The 26949-nt window shown below is 45.6% G+C and overlaps 1 protein-coding gene across 1 annotated transcript in view; it reads right to left on the bottom strand.

The window, feature by feature from the left end:
- LOC144121914 (protein O-mannosyl-transferase TMTC1-like) overlaps positions 1-21486 on the bottom strand; it is a 235291-nt gene extending 213805 nt beyond the window's left edge. Inside the window, exon 1 of the mRNA XM_077655353.1 lies at positions 20055-21486. Within this exon, the coding sequence (XP_077511479.1) occupies positions 20055-20683 (629 nt within the window). The 5' untranslated portion in view covers positions 20684-21486. The remainder of the gene's footprint in view (positions 1-20054) is intronic.
- Positions 21487-26949: the final 5463 nt, after the last annotated feature.

Here is a 26949-nt window from a genome sequence, read left to right as displayed (position 1 = left end):
CAGAGGTGGTCAGTACTCAAAGAAACTTAGTACGAAAAACAGTGAACAAGAACGGAACATAATGAGAAACAACAGAATAATGCGTTCAGACTCAGTACTCAAAGAAACTTAGTACGAAAAACAGTGAACAAGAACGGAACATAGTGAGAAACAACAGAATAATGCGTTCAGACTTGTATCATTCGTTTTTCTTTTAATGTTTGAAGTGTTCGAAATGCTCGTATGTAAGAATCGTAATGTGACTTCGAATATATGTACCCTCGATATACGATGCGATTGATATCATGTGAGCACATCTTGAAAATATTGGGGGAGTCGTGCGAATGCCCAGTGACTTGCGTGATAATAATAATAATAATAACTGGATTTTGGGGAAAGGAAATGGCGGAGTATCTGTCTCATATATCGTTGGACACCTGAACCGCGCCGTAACTGAAGGAATAAAGGAAGGGGTGAGAGAAGGAAGGAAGAAAGAGTTGCTTAGTGGAGGGCTCCGAATATTTTCGACCACCTGGGGATCTTTAACGTGCAATGATATCGCACAGCACACGCGCGCCTTAGCGTTTTTCCTCCATAAAAACGCAGCCACCGCGGTTGGGTTCGAACCCGGGAACTCCGGATCAGTAGCCGAGCGCCCTAACTACTGAGGCACCGCGGCGGGTGGACCTGTGTGCGCCAAACATCTTTTTTAGAAATAAACGTTTTTACCACCACCACCTATTTGGATCCCCTCTCGACACAATTGCAACCAATCCAGGCCACGAACTACGTCTGTCTGAGACCTGCATGCTCACTGAGCCAATGAGCCTTTGCAGCTTTTTGCCAGTTTCGGGACTGTCCTCACCCTTATGGACTCGCCGTCAACCTGCAGTGTCCCTTTCACTACCAGGCATTAAGAAGCAGTGCAGGGTGTCATCGGCTGCTTTCAAACAGGTCATGCTATAATTCCTGCATTCTATCCGAAGTATCCGAATACACATCTACACAGGCGGCTCAGGAAATTCCATCAATCCTTCAGTGTCAGTGGTCATTCCGACAAAGTCTGTGTTGATCAAGGTAAAACTACGTGCCACTCTGACCCGACGGAAGTGGAACTCCCTGCCTTCGGCCATGAAAACCTGCAGGAAAGATTTTTTTCTAATTCTGAAGCAGCCATTCAAGGGCTCTAAGCTGCACTACGTCGCCAACTGTATGAACAACTCATCTACTATCTCCGCGAGATGATATATGGGTTAGATATATTTTTCGAATGGCGGCCGGTACACAGCAGCATCCGATGAAACCCATATCTACGGTCCGCCCATAACTATTCATAACTACAATCTTCTTGTAATTATTCGCATATGAAGGATTGATGCAACATGTAGGATTCATTGGCTTGCGAGGAAGCACAAAATGGCAGCAAAGAATTTGTGCACTTCTTTCAGTCCTCGCTTAAAATCACTGCTCTCTCGACAACAACAACGTCTTTCTCTTTGGGTTCCGTAACGCGAAGCAACATTCCTTTGCTTCTTGGGTTCGGCGTTGCTTTTGCAAAGTGGTACTCATTCCGCCATAAAATGGCCCACTGCTAAGCCTCCGAAAACCCAGGTGCCTCTGCAGAGACAGTAAAGACACCGGCTGAATGAATGCTTCATGTTGTGCCCTCCGGCAATATTTTGTTTGAACACAAGAAACCCTGAAGCTAGCCAGCGCTAACTGCAGTAAAGACAAAATCATTCGGTTTAAATACGAAGCAAATTGACGATCAAAAGAGAGACGCCAAGATCAAGTGACAAGTAAACTTACTAACACCTTGTCTAACAACAAGAACTATGACGCATGCGTCACTCTGTGCGTTAGACGCCAATATTTTTTTTGCGCTGCACGACGGCGAGCTGCTATTTATTAATGGACAGGCATCAAATGTTTTAGATTGTCGCTTTTGTGAAATTACCGCAGTTCTTTGCAGCGGCGGTGCACGGGGCGTTGTTGTAGACAGAGAGTGGCGGCTATGTAAACGCTACACAAAAGCGCGGCGCAGTTCATCCACTGTGAAAAGTGAGGCAGATGCAGCTGCTAAACGCGCCACCCGGCCGTACCCTTAGCGACGCCGACGTCAAAATACAGCTATGCACGCGGCCGAAGCAAAAGCGGTAATACAAATGCGACGCAAATGTGGCCGCGGTAATGACGGACGTGCCGCCGCTGACGCACGCAACGAGAGAACAAATCGAGCCGCGCATGATGACGCAGACCGAGCGAATAAACTAAAAAAACAACTTACAGGCGACTTCATAAATGGAACGAAAAAAGCGCGGCTAATGAGGCAGAGGCACCTCCTTAACACGCTGATAAAAGCGCATCGAGACGAGCTGTGATTAAAACCGCATCACCTGAGAATAATCGTCAAGGGAATTTTTCGCTTTGTTAGTACGAGTTCCATCTTGTTGGGCATGTATATATATCCCCCGTTTTTTTTTTCCTGTATAATTCATCTGTTAGGAGTGGGCGCTTGCCTTGTGTTCTGCCTATTGCTGTATAGCAATGTAGCAAAGATTGAAAAAGCGTTAGCCATAAAAAACTTATTTCTTGTTGCAAAAGTCAAGTTTTTGCAGGAAAGTGCAAAATGTTCCCCTAACTCTCTTCATTCAGGGTATTTAGCAAATATTTACGGTCTGTTGACAATCTAGTCTGCGCTTAAATGATGGCTATGGGGCATCCTTTCAATACTGAGTATATCATATCTGGGCTGCGTTGGTATTTAGTAGGGCAGGGGTGGAACTATTCCTCAATGAGGGACGCTTTGCTTGGAGCAACAGAGGCGGCTTCATGCAAAGAATAGTGAGAGGCACAATCTAGGCGACTCTTGTTCGTGCCAGTACTCTGTGATTGCGCACGAAAGAAATGTGTTTTAGGATGTTATTTTCATGCATATATGTAATGGCTGAATGAGAATAACGTAAAATGCCATCCCAGCTCTCAAATGTAATGTGCTCGTCTTGAACTCAAGAGACAGTGCATGTGCGCCGTCCTTTCTGCGTGTCAGCCATGGTTACTTTAGCAACTAAGGCAAGCCAGCAGCTGCTGGCATCCAATGCCCGCGGCGTCCACACCACGGTGGATGGTATACGGCCGCAGTAATCCATCAAAACACGCCCGTTCAGGGACTCACTTTCCCTGCCTAAAACATTACACACGCGGAGAAGGTCGCCATAGCACTCGCCGCTGCAGAACCAGACTCTCGGGCTATCATCATCGACTCCCGGGAAGCCTGTCGAAATTTACAACAATGACGCATATCTCAGCGCGCCGCCAAAATTTTGCATAGATGTGGGTACCGGGATCGCCCGGACACACGTGTCGTTATGTGGACCCCAGCACATGCGGGACTAGAGGGAAACGAGGCTGCAGATGCCTCAGCCCCCGGGCGCAACCAGCGGGCATCGCCTCGACACTCGCCGCCTGAGAGGTCAGAACTTAGTCCGGCTATTACTTAAAAATAAATTATTCACTTATGCCAAACACAGCATAGCCGCTTTCACGCCCCCGCGAAATGGCTAACCAAAAGCGAGGAATGTTGGCTCCTTCGCTTATATATCAACGCGGTACTGTACCCGGCAGTGCTGCATTGTGGATGCGCTTTCTCGGACGTGTACCACATGGCGTGGGCATGCCTCTCTAACCCTGCTTACCCTCTTTCCTTCAACTACCCGAGAGAGCTGGGAGGTTGCCCAGCTCGGCGGCTCTACGTTAGAGAGCCAAAGAGCCCTCGTCGCTAGGGCCCGAGCTGCCACGGAAGCCACAAGGGTCGCGGACTAAGGACCTCTCCTAGAACTTGTAAGAGGCTGGCCCTTAAGGGCCAGCCCCCACTCTCTCCTGTAAATAGCCTAAAATAAATGTCTTCCGCCACCACCACCACCACCCTAATCTTCTGAAAAAGTTCCAAGGTGAAATGAGTTTTTTAATGTACCTGCTGTAGTGTGGCCCTATACAATTTCTTAAATGCTTTAAAGTCTCTCATTGGTTACCACATGTTTTCAGGCTGCTTATAATTGTGGCACAAGACAAGGATGGAGTGATATCGTCGAATACAGATTTCAAGCCACCGCAGTTCAGGTCATACCTGAAACCTTGCTCAGCTGCTTTTTAAACGGAATGTGAGAAAGGTTATTTTGCAGTCGCATTTCCAACAAGAGACTATTTCAGAAAGGACATCTACATAATATTTACGCTTCTGGACAACTCTCGTCTCTAGGCTCTTTGGTTTTAAAGGGCTTTGTTTCCTAAAGCGACACAGACTATGAGGGACTCCGTAGTTCAGGGCTCCGCATAATTTCGAGTCCCTGTGGCTCTTTTCCGGCATAGTGGAGGGACCTCTAGCGTTTCACTTGCGCCGAAATGCGACTGCCGCTGCCGGGATCGATCCCACGTCTTTCGGACCAGCAGCTGAGCACCATAACCACTGAGCAACCGCGGCGCCTATTCATGCTCTTTCGTATATTTAAGCAGTGTGGTGCATAGTGCAGGCGTTGATTCCATCGGACGTAACCCTTAATACGTATTTAGATAATATATATCTCATGGTGTTTGCGCTTGTGGTGCCGTACGTGTTAGCCATGAAACTCGGTAAAGAAATAGTACGACTGCGCCTCTTCATGACAGGTGTGGAACAAAATTCTTCGAAATAGCTGAACAATCGCCCAGTATTCAACCATGGATGGGCTTTTAAGTCCTCTAAACTACAACTGACATGCAATATGAACATGAGGTGCTAACATTGTATGCTGACATAATTGTTTGTTGCAACATGTTTGTCCTTTTAATGGACGTCATAGGCATGTAGCTTTAAAGGGCACAAAATCTTCAAGAAGGGTTCATAACCTTATGTCTTTCAGATGTTCATGGAATCATGGTAGTCTTCTAAAGGGTGCCCCTTACCGTGTTTTTTTAAAAGACACATTTCGTCTCCTTAGTAGTGCGGTCGTGAGTTCTTTTGTGTTTAATTTTCAGTAATTTTCCTGTGACTCCCTGAGATATGACTACTTATCGCATTTCTTAGCGAAACGGACGTAGCAGGTGGGTCGCTACATTTCAGGTGAATTTTCTTGTGTTTAAAAAAACTTGTTGTTTCTGTTCTCGTGTGGACAGGTTCAGTTATTTGCTATTTTACAGAGATTGTCGGCAGAAAATGCCACGCAGAAATAATGGAAGATATATCTTTTATTCAGGTTTATGTGCTTAATCACAAGCAGCACTCATGTCCCGATATGATGCCAAGAGCCCCACAAGGTCCGAATCTGAGTGTGACATAATTGCAGCAGCTTATTCTATTACAGAGATGTTTCTCCCTGTACCTCCTTGCGCGTTTTGTTTTCATTGCTCAGTGCCATTGAAGAGTTGTCTATGTTGCTCTGAAGACACCTGGAATAACGTTTCAGGAACTGCGGGAGAGAGAGAGAGAGAGACATTTATTGAAATCTCAATGAGATTAGCGGTGCGCCGTCATCTTCATCGTTGACGTCTGGCCTCTTCGCAAGGTCGGGCCCCTATTCCAGGGCTCCGATGAGTCTTGCTGCTTCGCATGCGTGCTGCACAAGGGCTCTTTGGGCTGTGAGCTCGCTGCTGGTGAGCAGACCCTCCCATTACTCCGCACTCGGGGTTTTGAGTTTGTGGAGTGCATAATTGCGTTGCACTTGTATAGCTTGGGGGTTGCGGAAGAAACTGTTGTTGGAAGGCATAATAGCCGTAAAGAAAACCGGAACACCGTTCAACTTGAAATATGCGGAACGTAGTTCCAGTAGCAATATGTGGGGCACCGTTCCAGCTAAAATCTTAGAAATGCTGCTCGAATTAGCAAATATGTGGATCACAGTTCTAGGTTTATAGATGAAACTTTTTGAAAAACTGTGTCAGCGACCAAGTGAATCCGCACGTACTAAGACTACAGTTGCTCATTGTTGTGTTGTTCCCGTGAAAAATTGAGTCATTAATTTTCTGCGCTACTCCTGTGCAAAGTTGGTTCAACCAAAATTAACCAACCAATGATATTTTCATTTCGCATGATATAATTTATTAGTTATTTTCATATCCATTATTATTATTGCCCCTTTAAACTAATTCTTCTCTCAGATGGAAGTCTGTGTTTTATAGATACGAGTTACAATACGATGGTTACACCTGGGAGACATATTTTAATATGATTTGCTCATGTTCTCTGGCGAGTTTTGATAGAGTGGAGTTTAGATGTACACGAATCTCCTAATTCTATTTGTCCGTCCTTTATGAGCGTCGATAGGTCACTGGCGCCAGTGCCACTTATTCAGTTCATCTTCCTTGGTCATGTTTTTTCCTTCAACTACGCGGCACGTGGCCGCATATAGTGGCATTGAAGGGTTGTGCTAATTAACGTATACAGGGTATTTCATGTAACATGAGCCAAGGATATTAAAAAAACTGGCTCAGTGGAGCTGAGCGTTACCAACTGCATATTGTTTCCCGCCGTGTGGCGCTCAGGAGATTATTTTTTAAAATTTCGTCTAATTACTTAATTAGATATGATTAATTATGATTTTTGTTTTACTCAATTCAGGACCACGTTCGTTTCCAAAAGTAGTAGAGGAGGTTAACAAAGTACCAATTCAGTTTTTTGCAGATAATTTCCTCCTAAATGGTCCTTTTTCCGGCATTGAAAGAAAGCCCGCGAAATATGAAAAAAAAAACACGAGACTGCGCTCATGCGCCACCATATTCCAGCGCCCCCAATTGTTTTGAACGAACGAAACGTGCACGCTGACCGTGCCCAATTGAGCGGCCGCGCTTCATTCGACGGGCTGAAAAATGATTGTGAAAAATAAAATAAAAGAAAAAGAAAAACGGAGACTACCTTGAAATACGCCACTTTACTGTTTTCCTTTCCTTTTTACTTTTGCCTATGCGATGCATCAATAGAAGCCACGCCTGAATTGGCTGCCAATGGCCTGCTTATCACTTTTCGCAGATCACGGCGCGAGGTTTCCACGTTCAGGAAGAATGTGCTTACGCACTTCCAAGATATATGCTGAGAGCCGCGTCGGCCGCTCACATCGAGACGGTGAGTGCATGCGCACGCTTCATTCACCCAGAACGCGCTTGGCAGCGCTACAATACGGTAGCGCAAGAGCACAATCACGCGTTTTTTTTTTAATTTCGTGTGCTTTCTTTAAATTCTGGAAAAAAGGGCCACATGGTAGACATGCTGCTGGAAAAAACTGAATCGGTTGTTTCGCAACCCCCGCTAAAATTTAACGAAACAAACGTGTTCCCAAAGTAAATATGTAAACTTTGCTTAAATAATTTTAGCTAATTAGCTAATTCAACGCAATTTAAGGAATACTGTGAGGAACGGCACAGGACGGGAAACAATATACAGTTATTTCCACCGAGCTACGGTAGGCCACTTTTTTTTTAGTAAGGGGTTCAAGTTTCGTGGAACACCCTGTGTGTAGTTTAATATTCCGCTCACCTTTTTTTTCCCCCTTGAGGCAAATTCGTTAGTTCTGTTACCATTACCACAATTTAGCCTGCACTCTCTCCAAAGAGGTGAAAACCCATTGATTTATTTAACAAATGGATTTCATTAATTGGTTAGCTTGTTTCCTAATTCAATGAATGATCGATTTTGCTAAATTTTCACGCTATACCAGAAGTTAAGTACACACGCGCACCACGAAACGGCTCGAACGGTTCAGTTGCCTTTCCGAAGCTTCGATCGCGCGTTCGCAACAGAATGGGCTTGCCCAATGATGTCACAAAATTTTTGCGATCCATGCATTGCCGCGGCACGGTCTGCAAGACGAAAACGCCAGCCGCAGCAAGTTGCAGCAGGGAAGCAAAGCGGCTGCGGCGGAAGGTTCTCGTTGCACGGATTCCGGCTAGGCCCAGTGCACTCGCTGGCAAGTCGACTTCAGGTGCTTCGTCTTCGTTTCCCTTGACACCGCCCACTCGCCAGTCGTCTCCGCTGGGCGGGCCTTTTCCTTTCCTTCCTGTTTTTGCCTCTCTCCGAGTTTCGATGGGACAGGAGAGAGAAGAGCGCACGGCTAGACAGATCGATGGCCGAGTCTTCGCTCCTGGCACGCGCCGACCCATTACAAGCTCCTTCTTTTATTCGTCTTAGTTTTTTCGTATTGGCTCCCGCCGTCTGCACCCATTTTCAAAGCGAAGATTGCCGTATCATCGGTGGCGGCCCAGAAAACGATGGTGGGCCAGTGGGCCGCGACGAGTGCGCAGCCCGATTCAGACAGGAGAACGAATGATGGAGCGATGCAGGATGCTCATTACGGAAGTGCGCTGCACAGAACGTAAGCGAAGGGTGGGTCCACGGGCAAAACGTTTCTTTTTTTTTTTTGGCTGCGGCGAGTCGGGGTGTGAGCACGTTAGCAGTCCGTTAGCAGCACGGCGCAAAAGGGAACACGCGACAAGAACGAACACAGGCCGGCTGCAATAGCGCCGCGAAACAATGCCTTTTGAATTTCCGCTGAAACTAACTTTTACGCAGTCGCCTGCTTCCCCGATTATTCAGAATCAATCATGCGATGCAACAATATCCTCGAAAGCTCCGCTTAAAGCTCCAAGGAATACCCCAGAAACACAGAAGGTTAGCTTGAAATCGTCCGCCTCGTTGTACACCCCTTTTTTCTGGTATGATCCTTGAGGAGTTGCTTTCGAGAGCACGCAGATTTGTTCAGCTTTGATTGGTGCTTCTTTCCGACATTCTTCCCATCTAGACAATTGGAAGCTTCATGCTTCTCTTACTAAAAGTTCTGACTTAACGAGATGGTTGCATGCAAAATATCAGAATATCTTTTGAACTGCCACCTAGAAAACGACTTATGATGAAGACTTTAGTAAAATAACGCCTAAGATACGAGGCACGAAGCGAACAATTGAAGAAATCTTGCGACATTTCTTAATCATTCTGGAAGCTGCGGTAATACTCAGCGATCTGGCAAGAGTGTAACCGGCTGCCATTATCTTCTTTTTCACTTCGACTCACCCAGTCATATATGTCATACACGTGCCAAACCTAGACTTGAAGAAAGCGCAATAAATTTTAGTCCCATCCGCAGCTGCCACCAGAAAATTCCGGCTCAACTTTTTAACACTTTTAACTAACGTAACGAGTGTTGAACCAATTTTAAAGTTTTGGGATATTGTAATGTCAAAACCAAAAATGGTATGTTCAAATCCAATACACTGAAGAATGGTCAGTTTCTCGCAACGGAACAAATTATGGCAAACAAACACTTGAATTCCTAACGTCTAATATTCCCAATATCTACGAATCCTATCGGCCTTCTGTTATCACATGCTGCGATATCATAAAAAAATACTGTGCTTGAAATACGCAGCTTCATAACTCCTCGTAATTATTGCAGTGTGGATGTGCATCCTTTTTGCAGCCTTTGTTACCATTGATCACATTGTGAATAACACGCTTTTTAGTCTGAGCCCGTGTGCAACACGCCTCCGCGCATTGTAGATCTTTTGTAATTTTTTTAAAGGCCACAGTCATTAATGTGGTATTTTTCTGGGCTGTAAGCCTGTGGCCTATTCTGAACACGTGTTAATTTATTAGGATAAATCATTATATTACATTAAAAAAGAGAGAGACGCGAATACGACGCCGCCGTGTGGCCGAGCCGCAATCTGAAACAGCGGCCTTTCGTAGGTTTCTTAAAACACAGCACTTTAAGAACAACAAAGACCCGCCGCGGTGGCTCAGTGGTTAGGGCGCTCGGCTGCTAATCCGGAGTTTCCGGGTTCGAACCCCACCGCGGCGGCTGCGTTTTTATGGGGCCAAAACGCTAAGGCGCCCGTGTGCTGTGCAATGTCAGTGCACGCCAATGATCCCCAGGTGGTCGAAATTATTCCGGAGCCCTCCACTACGGCACCTCTCTTCCTTTCTTTTTTCACTCCCTCCTTTATCCCTTTCCTTACGGCGCGGTTCAGGTGTCCAACGGTATATGAGACAGATACTGCGCCATTTCCTCTCCCCAAGAACCAATGAATATTATTATTAAGAACAACAAAGCATTGTAAGAACCGTAAAAGAAGGGTAAGGGCAAGAAAAAAGTTACTTGAAGCCTAGTTTTGCGCAACACTAATTTTTTGTTTAAATCAAGAAATAAGACGGAAAGGGAGCTGGTCGAAGCCTTTACATCGTAAAACATGGTGAAAAATGTGTCAGCACTCCGTCTATTTAGCTTTCTCTGAGTGAAATTACGTTATTAGAAGGCCACCTATAATTGTTTCACTTCTGTCCTAATTTGGTTCTTAAGATGTATGTACCTCAAAGCCGGAAATGTAGTTTTATCTGGTTTTATGCTCACCTTTACAATTGTTCTTTGATGGCTTCCATGTCATGCTTGTTTTTCATACCGCATCCAACTCTTTTACCTGGTTTTAATTTTTCACCTTTACACTTGTTCTTTGTTGTTTCCATGATATCATGGCGGTTTTTTCATGTCATACCATGATTTTGTCGCGTTTGCATAGTTTTTTACCCTTGTTGGCTTTTGCTCTACCTGCATTGTCCCTTCGCGTATTTTTCGCCCTCTTACTTCTTTTTAATCCTTTTCTTGACATGGAGTGTCTGGGGACATGCTGACTGACTGCTCTGCGGTTTATCGAGTCTTCTGCAATGTAAACATTTGACCAATGTAGTCTATAATTTCAACAGGTCCTGCCTGAATGACAGTGATGGTTTTGCGCCTAGGTTCATCCCCTATATAGCGTTTGCCTTTCGGTCTCGAATGAACAGTTCGGGGTCTGCGCCTGTGTTGTCGTTTTTGCTCCTGTTCTCCTGTCGTGCCTCATTTGCGCAGTAGTAACCTTTTTTCTGCAATGAACCAACTAGCCCGCAAGATCGTGCTACTCTTAGAGCACGACTGCCAGGCATATTTTGCAATGCTCTATAAATATAATATTTTGCTATACTGCTCTCCAACTTAAACAAAACACATGCTGTACAAAGTACCGCACTCTGATGGGCACTTATCCTAACTAGACTGCCTGCCGGCAGTCTGCAGGCACGTCATAGTGGCCGCCATTTGATGAATATACAGCCGTGTTTCATGTAAAACGCTACACAATAGGCTTTTTGAGTAAGAAGAGCGCTTTTTTCGGCATAGCATTTTCAGCGCTGTAGTACAGAAGAAAACAGCTAACTCGTGCCAACTAGCAGGATGGTTCAATATTAATGAATGGTTAACATTTTAACTTTTACTCTTAGGCTCCTTAATTAATGAAAGGCGTGTAGCCCACGGTAACTAATGTCCGTACCGGTTTTAAAATTCCGAAAAACTGTTACCTTCGCGGCTGTGGCCCATAAAATTTGGCTATTTCTGCGAGTTACGTTCACTGGAGAGGTTGCTTTACCTTCAAGCTTGTCCAAAGCGCATGTATTTTGGCGCAATGTAGCCAAAATAGGTTGGGCCACAACGCCGAAGGTAACGGCGTTTTCGACATTCTGAAAACTGATACGGATATTAATTACGGTGGGCTACACGCCTCTCAGTAATAGGAGTCTACCAAGTGTATTCAAAAAGTTAACTATTGAATATTAGTTAGCCAGCCTACTAGTTAGCACGCCTTAGCTACTGATGTACTACTCCGCTTACAAAGCTATGCCGGAAATGTTGCTCTTCATTATCAAAACCCTATTTTTAAAAATCGCGTAAAGCGTTAGGTGAGACACCCTGTATATAGAACGGCGAAAGGCTGCAGGCACGCCTAATTGGCCTATCACCCCTTGCTCCGGATCGCACTGATGAAGCACAGTCCTGTGCCATGAAATGGCGCTGGTGGATGCATATGAATGCCTCCTGTGCAGACAGGGTTTGTCGAGCATACACAGGAGGGCGAGGGAAGGGGAAGACTGGATAGTAGTTGTATTTAGTGCGTTTTTGTGCTCTTCCTAATTCTTTAAGTGAAGTAAAATATTACGATTTTGTTTTGTTAAACGAAATAACTGCCCATATGCGCTGTCTTCATACTACACGAAATCCCCAATTTCGCAAGGCAACCGGCAACGTTTATAGTTTCATGCTAACAAGCGCCGCATATAACTCCTGCTCACCTGAATATGGGCAGGGATGTGGAGCAGAAGGCTTCAAATCCTTCACAATAATTTGCTTCATGCTTCGATCATGCACAATGCTTCACTGCGTCTATGACGAAATCAACTCCTTCGACGTCTTAAAATACACAAATAACGCCTGTTTTTGCTGGAATTTAAATGCGAGCAAAGCCATTTTCAAATATGAAATGCGGAAAAGCCAACTAAACGAGCTTGCAAAAACGTTTTTTTTTTACTTTCGATATTTCGGACGACATTCCGGATAAATAAAATTAAAAAATGAGGCTAACCTTTGAAGATAGTGGACGTCAATTTCGCAATATAATCTCGTCTCTGAACTCAAAATAAAAGTGGTGATTAGCTAACTAAGCATCCAATGATTGAGCTCTATCACGGACTAACTGTCTGCCTTGCCCTACAATCCTCCAGACAGACAGCACCGACGTAGCTTTGAGTTCTCAAAAAATAAAAATCTCCAAACGTTAAAAAAAATCATCCGCTATATGTAATCTAACTGCAGGGCGCGTGGCCTCTGTGCTATGTTTACTTCTCACTGCAAGAATTATGGGAAAGGATCTAACGGCTTTCCTAAGTGGAAGAATCTAGATTAATTCACCGCGTTTTCCGGCATATAGCCCGCACACTATACGTGTTTAAAAGCTGACATTTTGCACGGTGACGACTATATGCGACTTAATTTTTAAGATTGTTTGTCATAAGCGTAGGAGCTAAGCCTGGTTGTCGAAGTAAAAACAAAACGGGACCCGGCTGCGGCTGGGACAATTTGCTATGCTAAATCTCATAGCGAAATCTGCCCCGATATGCAATCAGTTTCGATATGCAAGAAAATGCTGCTAGCGGTACTTACAGTAATTGCTTTGCAGTGCTTGAATTTGCAAGCACATGCGAAAAACATAAATGAATAACGCCAGAGGCATCGCGCTCCTTCCTGAAGAACGGTTGCGGTAGATATGAATAGACGATGAGCCCTTCTGGTAGCGTTTGAGCTCAGTGAAGTGGATCGTGCGTAAGCAGTCAAGTCGAACCGAGAAGGGGAGAAAGATTTTGGCGTTGATGAACAAAGTGTGCTGATGTCAGCTGCTTTCTTCAAACACCTAGAGAAAATCTGGGCAGCTTCCCTGAAGCATTAGCGGACAATCTAAAAAACTTATTTTCAGCCGAAATTCGCCCCGCGGACTAAAGACCAGGTGCGTACTATCCAAAAAAAACTTTTATTTTAGACCAAAATATGTCCCTTCGGGAAGTACACTGGCTGTGGACTACTGTCAGGAAAATACGGTACATCCTAAGGGAGGGATTTTTGTCAACATGTGCTGACATCGCACAGCGCACAGGCGTTTCCGTATTTAGCCTTCATCGAGAGACACGGGGAGCGTAAACTATTTTGCTCTAAAAATGACGAAGTCTTACAGAGCTCCCGCGGTCCTCATACCAGGACTCCCGCGGCCTTTGCTGCCCCGGTCAGCCAGTTCAAACAGCCAAAGCTGGCCTTCCAAGTCACAGCTGGACAGCGCCGCCTCGCCCTTGTCAGGCTTGGCGCTGTGTATTACATCTACTGCATTTATTTACTGGCAGCACCATGTGGTGCGGTAAACTTTGGGTTTCTCCCCGCACCAGGAACACGTGTCCTTGTACACGATGAGGTGTATCTCGTCGCAAACAGGCAAACACGGATATGAATTTGTTTGTAGCTGGCGCCGAGGCAGACTACTCATCGAAATACTACCGCGGCGACCGCAGCCAAACCCGCGACCTTGGAATCAGGAGCCCAATACAAAAGCAACTGAGCCACGCACCGCAAGAGCTGTTTCATACTTGAAAGTTCGAGTAAAGTGTTGATGTGATGAGGAGTCTAGTGATGCAAAAGTTTCGTAACTTGTACCCAAATATTCTTATTTTGGGCACATTTTTACACTACTGCTCCGGAAATTTCCCCGTCGTTTTCCTGGCGTTTTTTCATAATATTTATTATTATTCTTGCTGTTTCGAAGTGTTTCTAGCTTAACGTGTTTCTGTTTTCTTGTCCGCGAACCGCCATATGTTTGAAGTAGCGCTGACCATCGAAAAAGATAGTCGGGCGCGGTCACGACCTTGCTTCGAAGAACAAATGGCTTGATGATTTGGTCATCATCTTTAGTACGAGCAGCTCTGAAGACACAACACGAAAGAAAAAACGCACACGTGCTGTCTTGTTCGCTTCGTGCTCTCACCACCATAAGAGACCTGTCAAGTCGTTAGGAACCAAATTTCAAGCCTTACTCAGTGAAAATTCACTACTTCGAGAAAGCAAAAGAAACAAGCGCGTAAATGACAAACATACACTCATATCTAGTAACGGCTTTCGCAGCCCAGGCAAGTGTTAGCTAAAGATAATTACACCGTCTATTCCCATAAATAATGATGCCCTAGCTTCGAGAACGTGTAAAACAATAAAGGTGAGATTGTCAGGTTGTACAGGTCGTATATGAAGACAACAAAATCTCTGAGCCACCGACATGCGATTGAGATGACCAGTGGAGCTTGCCACATACAGTTGATGCAGCGGCGCCGTGGCCAATACGTCACTAAGACAAGTCCTCATTTGCGTCGAGCACAAAGACGAGCATAGAAAGGTAATATACTGTAGCAGACGTAATAAAACCACATGCGGTTGTTTTGTCGTCGTTCGGCTGATAATCTAGATGTCAGCAGCAGTCACCGATGTCGTGGATTAACGACAGTGATTTAGTCAGCCTGTTTTGATATATGTAAAGTGAAAGAAAAATTCCGTATTTTTCGAAGTTTATATTCCCTCAAAATACATGAGCATTAACATTTCTCGTCAGGAATATATTCAGGAATAAAATGCCCAAAAATTTCTTTTTCTTTTCAGGCGCAATTTAATATCGAAAATTCCCCGAGAAAGGGCAAATACACAGCAAGAAACACCCTCGGAGAGGTCATAAAAAAGAACCAGCCTAAACAAGTTTGCCGAGCTTGCACAAAAGAAAGGAGCCTAGCCAGCTGAATGATAATGAAGCGGGTTCCTTCACATGGAGGCCAAGGTGTGGAACTGAAAACTATTTTTGTCCAATGCAGAAAAACTGGACAGCGAGAGTACTGTTTCATCCACTCATAATTTATTTTACCTTTCCTGAAGAACCACATTGTGCGGTAATAGAGTGATCAAGGGTCGGCACTTTCTTCGGTGTAGTTATTTGTTGTCCCCGATTTTTTTTTTCATGACACGAACCTCCAGGTCTTCAGCAGGGAAAAAAAAAATTGGCAGGACAGCATTTCCTGTTGACGCCCACCGTACCGTTGTCTTTATGTACCATGTTAATTTGCCTCCCTTGCGCTCGTGTGCTTTGTTCTTAACTCTAGAAACATGTTCTTTACCCAAAAGAAAAAATAATTCTTTCTTTATACCCTGTTCTCTCTCTAGCTGTATGAGCGTATATAATACAAGAATGCCCGGCAACATGAATGTGCACGTTTACCTTTTGACACCCTATTTTGGTTGGCTATTTCCTCGAAAAATGTTGAGTAAGATTGACTTCCAGGGCTGCTCTTGGTCCTTCGGACATCGTCGCTTGGGTCACTCCGAGAGCACAAGAGCCACACCTCATAACAAGACACAAAGGAGCCGCAGAAATATTCAGCTAACCGCGGGAAACTGGGGCGCCCCCTAATGAATGCGCAACTGCTGCGTCAGGCCCAGCATTCTCTGCAGCCAAACATTTGCTTGAATAAACACACGTCCGCGGCCATTAGTGTGTTCCGCTGCATCTCAAAGCACGCTAAGAGCTGACACGGCTCGAAAGCCTGCAGAAACCCTTAATGTGGTGCCCGCATACGCAGTTTCGTCAGATGGGGCCCTTCAAGTATCCTCAATTTTTTGCTGAGCCTGCAGTTTGTGTAGTTTTTTTTTCTCCATAGGCGCCTCAGTTCACAACAGCGCGCCTCCACAAAAATTTTGCAACGAGCAGCGAATTATAGCTTATTGAATGGGCCTTGACCACAATTCCATACGGAGGGCACTTAAGACTGCTTACGTACTATTGCGAAAGCATTGTTTTTTATTCCTTTCTGTTTGTATTTTTTCCATTTTTTATTTTAAAAATTGCTCTAACTTTCTATTGACACACCTGCTAATTAGTATTGAGTCTCGCCTCACAATCAGACTGCACAGGGTTAATACCCCGCACTATCGGAAGAAACTATATGTTTCTTTGATACCACAATGATGACATCTGGAGTTTTCGGGACCACTGCCGCTGGTATACGCCTGGTTTCGTTGCCTATGAGCTATATAATGCTTTCGCATTGAAAACGCTAAGGCGCGAAAGACGTAGTACTTAGGTTTAAGCTGTTGATAGCTGCTAGAGGATGAGGACTTTAAAATGCCTGACACAGGTCCCTGTCCGAGAGGGCTGTCCTAAGCACTCGTGTAACCGACCGGAACAGTAGCCTGCTGTCATAATTCGTAGTTGAGAAGAAATCGGGTAGCCTCCCTCTTAACCGCCTACTACTGAAAAGCGAGAGCAATATTTTGTACAAAGACATGTGCAGCTACGGATTTACAAAGACAAGCGAGCACTAGCTGGCTCGGCGCGTCGTGTTCTGAGAGCACAAAATAGCTAGGTGCCGATCACCGTTAAATCCCGAAGATCGAGACAAAGGTCACGATGCAAGTCATGTCTTATTCATCATAGTGGATGCATAATTGGGCGCCGTATTGCAGACTCCGAAACGAACATGTGCAAATGCGGCGCGATAGTGTAGAGTCTGCCCTCCTTAACCCCTCAGCCACGCATGCTTGGTTGAGCAGAGACCGCATAGTGAATAAATGGCTCGAAATTATTTTTAACCGTTATTTGAATTCACGACATGCCTTTGGTCTTGGCTTAGCAGAAAGCGTTTCATGGATTATACTGTCGGCGACTTTTTCAAGCACACGCGGTAAGGTTCGAAGCCACTCACTGATACCATACAGAAAATATCTGCTCAGAAATACCTGCATCGACTGCACAGAACTGCGGCACAACTTTTCAGAGTACAGACCATGATCTGGAAATTTTTGTGCCGATATCAAGTCTATCTCAACGTATAGGCTAACCTGGTAAAGAGCTACGCTTTATTAAGTCTGTCCCATCGTACCATTTTTGATCATACCAGATGGGGCGACTCAGATAAGGCAGGGCGACCAAGCAAATTGAAAGCTGGCTGCTGCGCTTGCTTCGTTAACCCTGTCTGCATAGCTATTAGTTTAGACGCAGTGCAGCGCAATGTCCTCCGGGAAGTATCCCATTTCTATGCGCACAACAGGAGCGGAAAAATTAAAAGCAAACCGAGCTGGCTTTTCCTGTTCATATCTCATCACCTTTCTACGCTCTATTTCTACTCAATTTGCACCTCCAGGAGCAGACTCGCTTACAAAGAAACCGACCAGCGTCGTTGCCCGTGGGTGTCCGGTTGCTACCAATAGTCGTGCATTGAACGGCTGCGCAAATATGTACGACGGGTGCAAAGCCCTACCCTCTACATCCTACCCTATAGATTCCGCCAACTTGAACTGCTGTATTACGTGATGATAGATTGACAAAGAAAGGAAACCCTAAAGGGAGACTGAATAAGTCTATCCAGTTTGTCTCCTCAATAAAAGCGAATTCCGTAGCTCTTTATGGCTCTGTTAATGTGTGTTTCGCAGAAAGACATGCATGTTCAGGTACTGACTCTTAAAAATGGTAAATTGTTTCCCTGTCGTCGATTTAAGTTCACTCCGTCAATACAGAGAAGGCTTCCTTCATTACCAATTGAAGAAAATGGCAGTGTTGACTGGCATCAGGGATCAGCGGTATTCTATGCTACCACAGTTTCATTGCGAACACGGCCGGTATCGCTATATGCATTTATCTTTTTAAAACACTTTTACCTGGTAAAAACTTCGTTTGAAACTAAAGTATCCTCTTTGTCTTTACAGAGCGGTGAGATCTCCATACAGGCTCAAGCTCTTGTTTTGCTTAGTGTTTCTTCGATATTTTAGTCTCCTTCGAGTCCTACACAGCACGTAGGGCCGTTTAAAAAAGTTTTTCAAAGTGGCGCGGCCAGCCCTTGAATGAAAATACCTCTCCAAGAGCAAGCAGCCACTCAGCACCACGAATTAGTCATTTGAGCTAGTTCACAGCAAAGGGAAGAAGCAAACCCTTAACATTTAGCGCATGGATTTCGTGCGAACTGCTTTGCCAAAGTGCGAAGTGCCCTTCAAGATGAGATGATTAATCGAACATAAAGTTAAATGACTGCCAGCCGAAGAATGACACAGTTTTACTAAAGGCAATGAGTTGATGTAATGGCCGCTGGCAGAGTGCGAGCGCGCCGCTGCCAGCTTTGACTTCGCCACACTACCCGGGGCCACCGAGCGATCGTCCTGATCTGTGACCAAGAGACGTAACGAAGCGAAGTCTCATTAAGACGTATTGAGAAAAGCCCTGATGGAGTGTTCGCACTGCCGCTGTCTGAACCTTCTCTGAGACGCACTTGTTCTCTTTCGAGACACAAAACGTCCCGCTGCATGGTCCTACACATCTATCATGCAATGTCAGCCGGTTCCTTCCCAAAACTCTTTCACGGGCCAAGCTTGCCCGCTCTCTTTGCAGTGAGCACACTATCCACAGTCACCACTTCGCGACACGGTATCGACCGCACGTGTCAAACGCGTGGGGCGGCCAATCCATCGTTAGCGAGACGCATCGCACAATGTTACACTACACTCCCCCTGTTTCGAAGGTGCCAGAGCTCAAAGTTTTTTCTCGCCCCGTTGCTATCTTTAAAGAGAAATGCCACGAGAACAGCGCCAACTCAGCGGGTATTGATCACACTCCCTTTTGCTTGTCTGACATGTCCTGATTAACTGCATAGTGTTTGCTACGTCGAAACAGTGCAAGCAACTAGCTTCATTACTACTCTCCTGTGGGTACGGAAGAACCATGACAGGCGAACAAACACGACACGAACATGCGCAGCGCAGTAACACTAGTAACATTGTAATTGGGAAACTAACGTCAACGTTTACAGATGCTGTTTTCTGACTTTGGCCCTCTGCCTTTTCGTGTGGATTCTGAGTTCCCCTGTTGCTGTACCTCGATACCAATCGTAGCACTCAACTTAATGTAATCACGCTTGGTCAACTAGCCTCCCTCTCAGCTTAAGTAGCAGAAACCGTTTGGCAGTCTAGAGCCGTTCTATAAAAAACTTCCTTCTTCCATAAACGGGTAACAATGTAAAAGTCGCGTTGGAATAATTTCTCAAACAATAAGCAGAGCTTACACAGATTGACGGGTGGTTTAGGTTATTTAGGGAACGATGGGTAGCAAACGACGTGTAGCAAAGAGAAATTTTGTGCAGCATTTGCTCTTTTCTCCAGACTGAGTGTTGTAACTGCGGCCCAATACGAATACAGCCCCTACGTAAAAACCGTTGAGGCGCAGCTCCGCTACTTGATGGAAACTACTTTTGTGTTATAATATTCAAGCTCTGGCATTGAAGAATCCTGCAATGTGTCATCTATTATTTAAGGTGTATTCCTTATCGTTGAAGCACTTGTTATACTTACTGGGTGTAATTAAGGCTCATATACGGTTCTCTTCAAGAAGCTAACACTTCATCCGGCCTCTATTGCAGCATGTCAGTGGTCTTCGAAGAACATCTGCCTAAATAACTATATAAATACCCAACAACGCCTATAGTACAACTTGCCATTTAACATGCAATAAATCTTTTCTAACACCTCTGTACCACTGCAACACAAGCCATATGTTAAGTTGATGGTTTGTGGCAGCCGTACACAGAATCTCTATGCTTTAGTAAAATGAAAAATATACAGGCTCTTTATGAGACGGAGCCCGAAAAAATAGCTGAAATATAGAAAGGCAATTGATGAAAAGTGATCACTTACCTAAAACTGAGGACGGTCAAAGGCCGGTAGGACTTGTGACTCTCGATGTCAGCCATGGGTCGCCCCCAGAAGTCGTTCATCCAGAGCGAAGAGTCCTGAGTTCTCGGCCTATGTTCTCCGGTGACATCTGGGTTTCCCACCACCGCCACCATGTCGTCGTGTACAAACTCACCGTCAAGCGAGTTGAGGTAGCACATCACGGCCATTACACCGGCGCACACAGCGGGTAGACACGTGACAACACTCGTGCTCCACCACTTCAGGCACCCGCAACTTTCGGCACTCGTGGCTGCACCGGTGGTTCCACGACGGCGACGCTTGCGCTGCTGATGTGAGTGCTCCTGATGCTGAGGTGAGGGCACTGGCGACCCGCTGCCTAGAAAGCTAGTGGCTCTTTTATGGCAAGCCTGCGTCCGCGCGCGTAGTGATTTCCACACAAAACCGATTAAATTACACAGCACACGCAAGACGCAGCTATCGTACCCAAACTTCGAGCCATTACGATCCGAAGGAATACCTCTTCTGTGCTGACTACGCGCAGTTCTTGATGAAGAGCCGGTCGGTGTCTCCAAGTAGCCGTGAAGCACGGCCGACCCGCTGCCTGCACCAATGTAGCCTCCGCAACCCATGGCTATGCACCACACACAGCACAAGTAAAAAAATGCACCAGTTTGTGGAGTCAAGAACTCATTCTAAACACCCGAAGACATACCAGAACCGGGTTCTGAAAACATGACAAAACAATTAAGTATTTCGAAGGTATGTCATCTCTATACTTTTAGAGGCGTGCCGATTTCTCTCCAAAAGCTACATTTTGTCGTAAACACACCCAGGTTCGCGCCCGAGCGTTAGACTAGTTAAGACGCCAGAGTGGCACAAACACTCTTGTCATTCACTTGCGCACAAAGTGCTGACGCGCCCGGCGACAGGAATTTATCAGTGATCTTCAATTTGCCAGACCCGAGGAATTATATTTCAGAGCAGCGCTTGCCCGTAGTCAGTTCTTCCGTGTTGTGCCAATGCCACCTTTTGTCAATGCTCATCGCATGACGTACTACCTCACCGGCCACGAGAAGCCACAAATGCAACAACGCGTTCAAATGGCACATCTGACTGACAGAATGCTTGGGAACCAGCTCGAGCGCTTCCTACCAATACAGCTCGAAGCTCGACTGGCCGTCGCTTTTGACCTAAATGGGGCAAAGAAGGCCCAGTAGTCTGTGGTTGCGAAGCACTGGGTTAATGCGGGAAAGCTAACACAACGCCGAAGATTTTCCGCCGCGCAGGTATGACTCGAACTGGTCGGCCGATCGGCCGATACTGCGACCGGCGCCTCGGGAACGCGTTGGCTCGCGCACGGTAGAGAACGCGACGGGCGAAGGAGGGGGCACGAAGCTGCGCGCCTGGCGAGGATACCGGATTTTGGGGGACTAGAGAGCGCTACGCCTACTCAACGAGCATACAAAAGGCCAAAATAGCGCGCGTGCGCACTTGGCAGTCAGCGTTCTATGGGGGAAAGAGAAGCACCACTTCTGCGCTGGAAGCGGAAGAGCGCGCCCCGGAAACGCCTCCCCTCTCCGCCGTTCGAGGGAGACCGTCGGCGCACACCGGTTCTGCCCTAGCGCTTGCGCCGCCGGTCGCCCGCTTCGCCGGGCCGGCTTACGTGGCTCCATCTATGGAGAGATAGAGAACCTTGGCGCTGCGAAGTGTCCACTCGGGTAGAGAAGGAGAGCGGGTATGCAGGAAGCAATTCATTTTGTACGGCACGTCACGACCTCCTGAGAGCTGGACTTGGGGAACAGGGAAGATAGAACATGGGAAACGCCGCCATAGTTTTGAGGGATGTTTTGAAGGATCCTCATTTCGAGTCGGTGTCGCGTCATCCCACATCTTTTTCACAACTTTTTGCTGCTTACTGTTCTCAAAACAACGACTCCTCCACCATTTTGATGGCAGGGCTATAGTTCACGTACCTTTTATTACATGATCACGAGCGCCTGTCAACCTGCCGTTCGTTGCAAAAGAGGCGCTTATTAGGGTAATCAGCCTCAGGTGTCAGTGTTTCTTGATAAAAATGCGAGCGCGAACAAAACAGAGATATAAAAAAAAACCACAGGACAAGCGCCTTTTTCGCAACTGGTTTATTTGCGCAGGTTTTTTATTTTCTTCTTCCTTGTCTTTTTTTACCTAGATATGTTATCTATGTTTTTTGTCGCAGCCTTTGGTATCGTTTTGTATTTTGTATTTAAGTGTTTGTTCGCTTCCATATAAACCAGTTGTGAAAGAGACGCTTGGCGTGTGGTAATCTTTTTATGTCTCTGTTTTGTTTGCGCCCGCATTTTCATCACGAACTGCATCCAGCTAGCCCAACTTCTCATTCTGGTGTCAGTGTTTCGTCATATGCATGCATATTTGTGTGTTGTTGACACTAGCAGTCTATGCCTCTTCCGCTTGTCACTAGAAAGAGATTGGTTTCTTGTATGACATCTACAAAGCAGAAATGCGCAGCGATCCTTGTGATGTCTATGAAGGAAGACAACCCAAATCCACAAGGGGAAGAGCTCTAAGAGCTAGCTCGAATTGTTTTAAACTTGTGACGAACGCTGTAGTGTTCTAAGCTTGTAGTGTTCACGTCAAACAATAGACGTGTTTATCATGGAAGGGGTGCATCTTCTATTTTCTTATCTATCTTAATAAGTCATGCGTGCTCTTTGCGCCACGAAAATTTATCTTCTTCGTCATTAAAGATAAGATTACTACACTCTATTGTTACAATTATATTCTAGCCCTTTTCATTCAGACTGAAGAATTTTGTGTACAAAGAATAGTGGCGTGAAGCCAGACAAATTCGATAGCCGACCAAAGCTATCAAAGAAAGCGCTTCTATGGAGCATGTTTGTTAAAAGGCTCCGCTGCAACCACAAGAACGCCGCACCGCTGTCACTGTTAGCGGTCATCATGCGTTGAAACGTAATGGAACATGGATTCACAACGGTGGCGAGGGGTTGATGCAAGCCGCCGCCAGCATTATTCTATTTTACCTTTGCTACTGACGCGAAAATTGGGGTGCAAACAAGTTTCTCGAAAGTTTTCTCATGACCATTCTGAATTTAAATCACCGTCCACCACAAAGAACCGTGAAAATAAGCAAATTACAGCGCTACATGGTGCACAAGCCTCGGTTGATGCTCACAGAAAAAACACATGCGATCATTATTTAGGTATTTACCTCTTGTTACACCACCACCTTACTTCAATGACCACATATCCCATCGCGGAACTAGGTTCATGTTTTTCAAACGGCAGTAAATTATACATATTGTTCGTTACGTAATGATGACACAAGATATGTTAAAAAAGCAGTTACGTATTCCTTACGCATACTTTCCTCCTTCAAAACCGTATGTTACGAGCACCACCTCTGAAGATAGTGGGTACTAATGACTTGGTGCTGCCCTGGTTGGTAGATGACACAGCTGGCTGATAGCTACCGCTTGATAACAGTCCGAGTCGTCCTTGCAAATGGTGAAGAATTCGTAGAGAAGGCACATCTTTCCCAAGAGATTCAGTTTTGATAATTTAGGGCGAAGTCACCTTCAGCCACAATTACAGTTCGCATCATTTTCCGCCCCACACCTATATATGGCAGTTTTCTGGTAGGATATCACAAGACTCCATAATACAGACCTGCAGACGCTGGTTAGATTTTTCCTTATATGTTTACGCCTTACAGGTCTCCGAAAATCACTGTGTAAGGGATGTGTTACAAAAATTAGCAAGTTCATATAAGAAATCACAAAATATTACCAGCTACACAACAGCCATAGAAAATACAACGAAAATAATAATTAATCACAATTAAGTTACATGACACCTCATATAAAGCCCTCACCAAAGGGCCCTGGAGGTAAATAAAAAGGTGCATCAAGAAGCACAAAGTCTCCTGTTACGCACGAATAAATTGGCAGATAAACGGGACATAATGACGGAGTAATCACTCATTATCATTTACCCCAGTGCAGCCATACGACTTCAAAGGGGCTATGCAGCTTCCAGATTACTCTCCCGGCTCCCTAATTAAAACTCTACTTCAGCTCGGAGGATCTCCCTAAATACAGGAGCGAACGAGGGAATAGGTCATGTGACCTTTTGGAGTTATCACAACCTGCCCACTGGATTGTGAGCAAATTGACAAAAGTGGCAGGTGGCAGTTAATGATTGGTCCCTCAGGATGAGCAACCTGGGTCAAACAAGCCCTATCGATGGCAGCACTTCGTGCCTTCGCAGGGCAGTGGCGCTCGCTTATGGCCGATTCACACGACGGTCCGTTCGCCCGCGGCCCGCGCATCATGTGTTCGTGAGTCACCAAATCGAGAGGCGTGCTGTCGGCCCGCGGACTGGACAACCAAGGAAGTTCAAGTGCCTCTCCCCTCGCGGGAATTAGCGGCGAATCGCGAAGATGCGCGTGCCAGCTCTGGCAACCACCGCTCTTGCCAGTATTTAGGCTGTCGCATTTCGCTGAGTGGTGTTAAGCTGGCGCGCTGTTTTGACAAGCTGCACTGCGTTCGCTACCATGACGAAGCGATCGACTCGGCTAGCAAGACGACCCCGGCCATTGAGGAATTGGACAAAGGGCCGCACCTGCACCATTCAATCGCAGTCGTGAGTCGGGAGGAAAAACCAGTTTTACCAGCGTTGCCAAACGCTTTAAAATAATCTGGCAACAGTGGTACACCCAGTTCGTCGTCTGCTCTTTTGGCCCGTCGCATCCGCTTCACGTCATCGGATCGCAGGCCAGTTTTTAGTGGCGCATGAACACGTGATGCGCGGGCCGCGGGCGAACGGACCGTCGTGTGAATCAGCCATTATCCGCTGCACAACAGCATCCGGAGGGGTAGTAGGACTCCCAGGTATCTATAAATGTTAAGCAGAGAATGAGCAATTCTGCATATATGGCCATTACCCACTAAACCTATCACGTCATACTATTTGGGGCAGAGCCTAAGTGTTCCTTTAATTTTTTCTGTAAGCACAGCCAATAAGTACAGCTATCATTTCCAACATACTTGGGAAAAAAATTTCGATATTGAAAAACTGTAAGCCACTGATATGAAAATATTGAAGATAATATTCCGTTCTTCCGATCTGTAGCAAAAAATTCCTTTTGTAGTGTTTCCATCGCTCGCATGGAGCAGTTAAGACTGCTATAGAAAATTAACGGAGAACTCATTTGACGATAGCAAGAACGTTAATAGCAAAAAAATGCAAACCTGCTGACTTGAGATCTGCAGATAAATTGATTGTTTTCGTGAAATCTTTGTCTCACCTTCGGATAATGTTCGGCCAAACGCTTATTACTGCATCTGCCAGTTTGGCTTTTCCCGCACGATAATGGCAGGGGATGGACTACGCCTTCTGCGAAGTAATGGATACATGGCAGATGATTCTATTTGGTGCAAAAGGTGCAATTCCATCTTTAATGGTTGCCGAAATTTGCACTCGCACAGTAATCAGCTGACCAGAGAGTTGTCGAGACGAGGGAAATTCTTACGTATGGGGCCCTGGTTGTGTGAGTGCGCCATCAGTAGCTTTACTAGATAAAGAAGTGAAATTCTTGAATGGGAAACTGATATGATAAAGTCGCATTAAATTTCTTTCATGATGAGTAGCGTTGAATGTTTTTTTGTCATTTGTGATTGATCATCGTGATTGCGAAAGTGTGCACAGTTCTGCCGATCGCAGTAAAATCCAGTTGAAGTATGCGCCTGTGTGTGTCCCTTTTCATGTCCTCTCTTGAGTGCGCACAATTACTTTTAAAAAAGTATGCAGTATCAACACGCCCGAAGTGCAACGCTTATGGTACGAGTCTTTGTTTATACTTCGGCCAGCGTTGTTAGGAAAACTTTTGGCGCTTCTGTTCTGAATGCGAAAAAGCTATAAATTCCGCTTTTTTTTCGTGTCCACGTCTTTCTACGCCGATTATAACGCAGGCTTGCTTTGCAGTAAGCGGCACTCAATGCTCCCCATGTGGGAAATGCGCGCCGGTAAACAAGACTACGCAGGCACAAGAACTTGGAGTGTATGACCTATCACACACTTTGGGGCCCATATGCGACCTCCGACGCATCGAGATGCCTGAAATAGCTACCGGGCATGAAAGCAATACCAGCGGGCAAGATTAATGAAGAGCATTTATGCGTACACTTGGATCGTCATTGTAGGCTGCCGTGATGTGTCCAAGGCTACACAGAAAATCAGGGCTGCAAAAGCAGTCTATGCCGGCGATGTTACATGCAAGCACCATCGCTTTTTCTCCTGCACATCCTACCCAATAATTCTGAGCAAAACCATTTTTGATGAACGCATGGTTTTCATAGATTGTAAGATTTCTCAATAACAATCAATATATCCGCAGATCTCCTTTTGGCAGGCCTCAATTCTTTTGCTATTAACGTTTTTGCTCCCGCAAAAAGCGTTCCCCACTGCTTTTCTTCGGCGGTCTTAGCTGCCCTATGCGATAAATAGAAACACTACAAAATAAAGGACTTGCTATACGAGTATATGAGAAGAACGGACCATTAACTTTAATATTTCTATACCAGTACCTTAGAGTTTTTGAGCATTCAAAATTTTTGTCCAAGAATATTGGACATGCTTCTAATCACCGCACAAAAAATAGCATCTCTAAGCGTTACAGCGGATCAAAAGGTTCTTCGGGAGCATATATGCGTAGGAAAACTTTCAAATTTATTTCAGAACTGAAATGCGTTCAGGGTTGACAAAAAGTTGGCAGGTCGTAGCGCGGTCAAAAAGAGTAGCAGCTCTCCGCTATCGTGGCGCTTTCATCGCTGGTGCACACTTGTACCCGCCAGTGGGGTTTTTTGATGGTGCAGTG

This window comes from Amblyomma americanum, chromosome 2, assembly GCF_052857255.1.
Source record: "Amblyomma americanum isolate KBUSLIRL-KWMA chromosome 2, ASM5285725v1, whole genome shotgun sequence".
NCBI lineage: Eukaryota > Metazoa > Arthropoda > Arachnida > Ixodida > Ixodidae > Amblyomma > Amblyomma americanum.
Note: the sequence above shows the minus strand (reverse complement) of the source record. Positions and strands in the feature narration are given on the sequence as shown.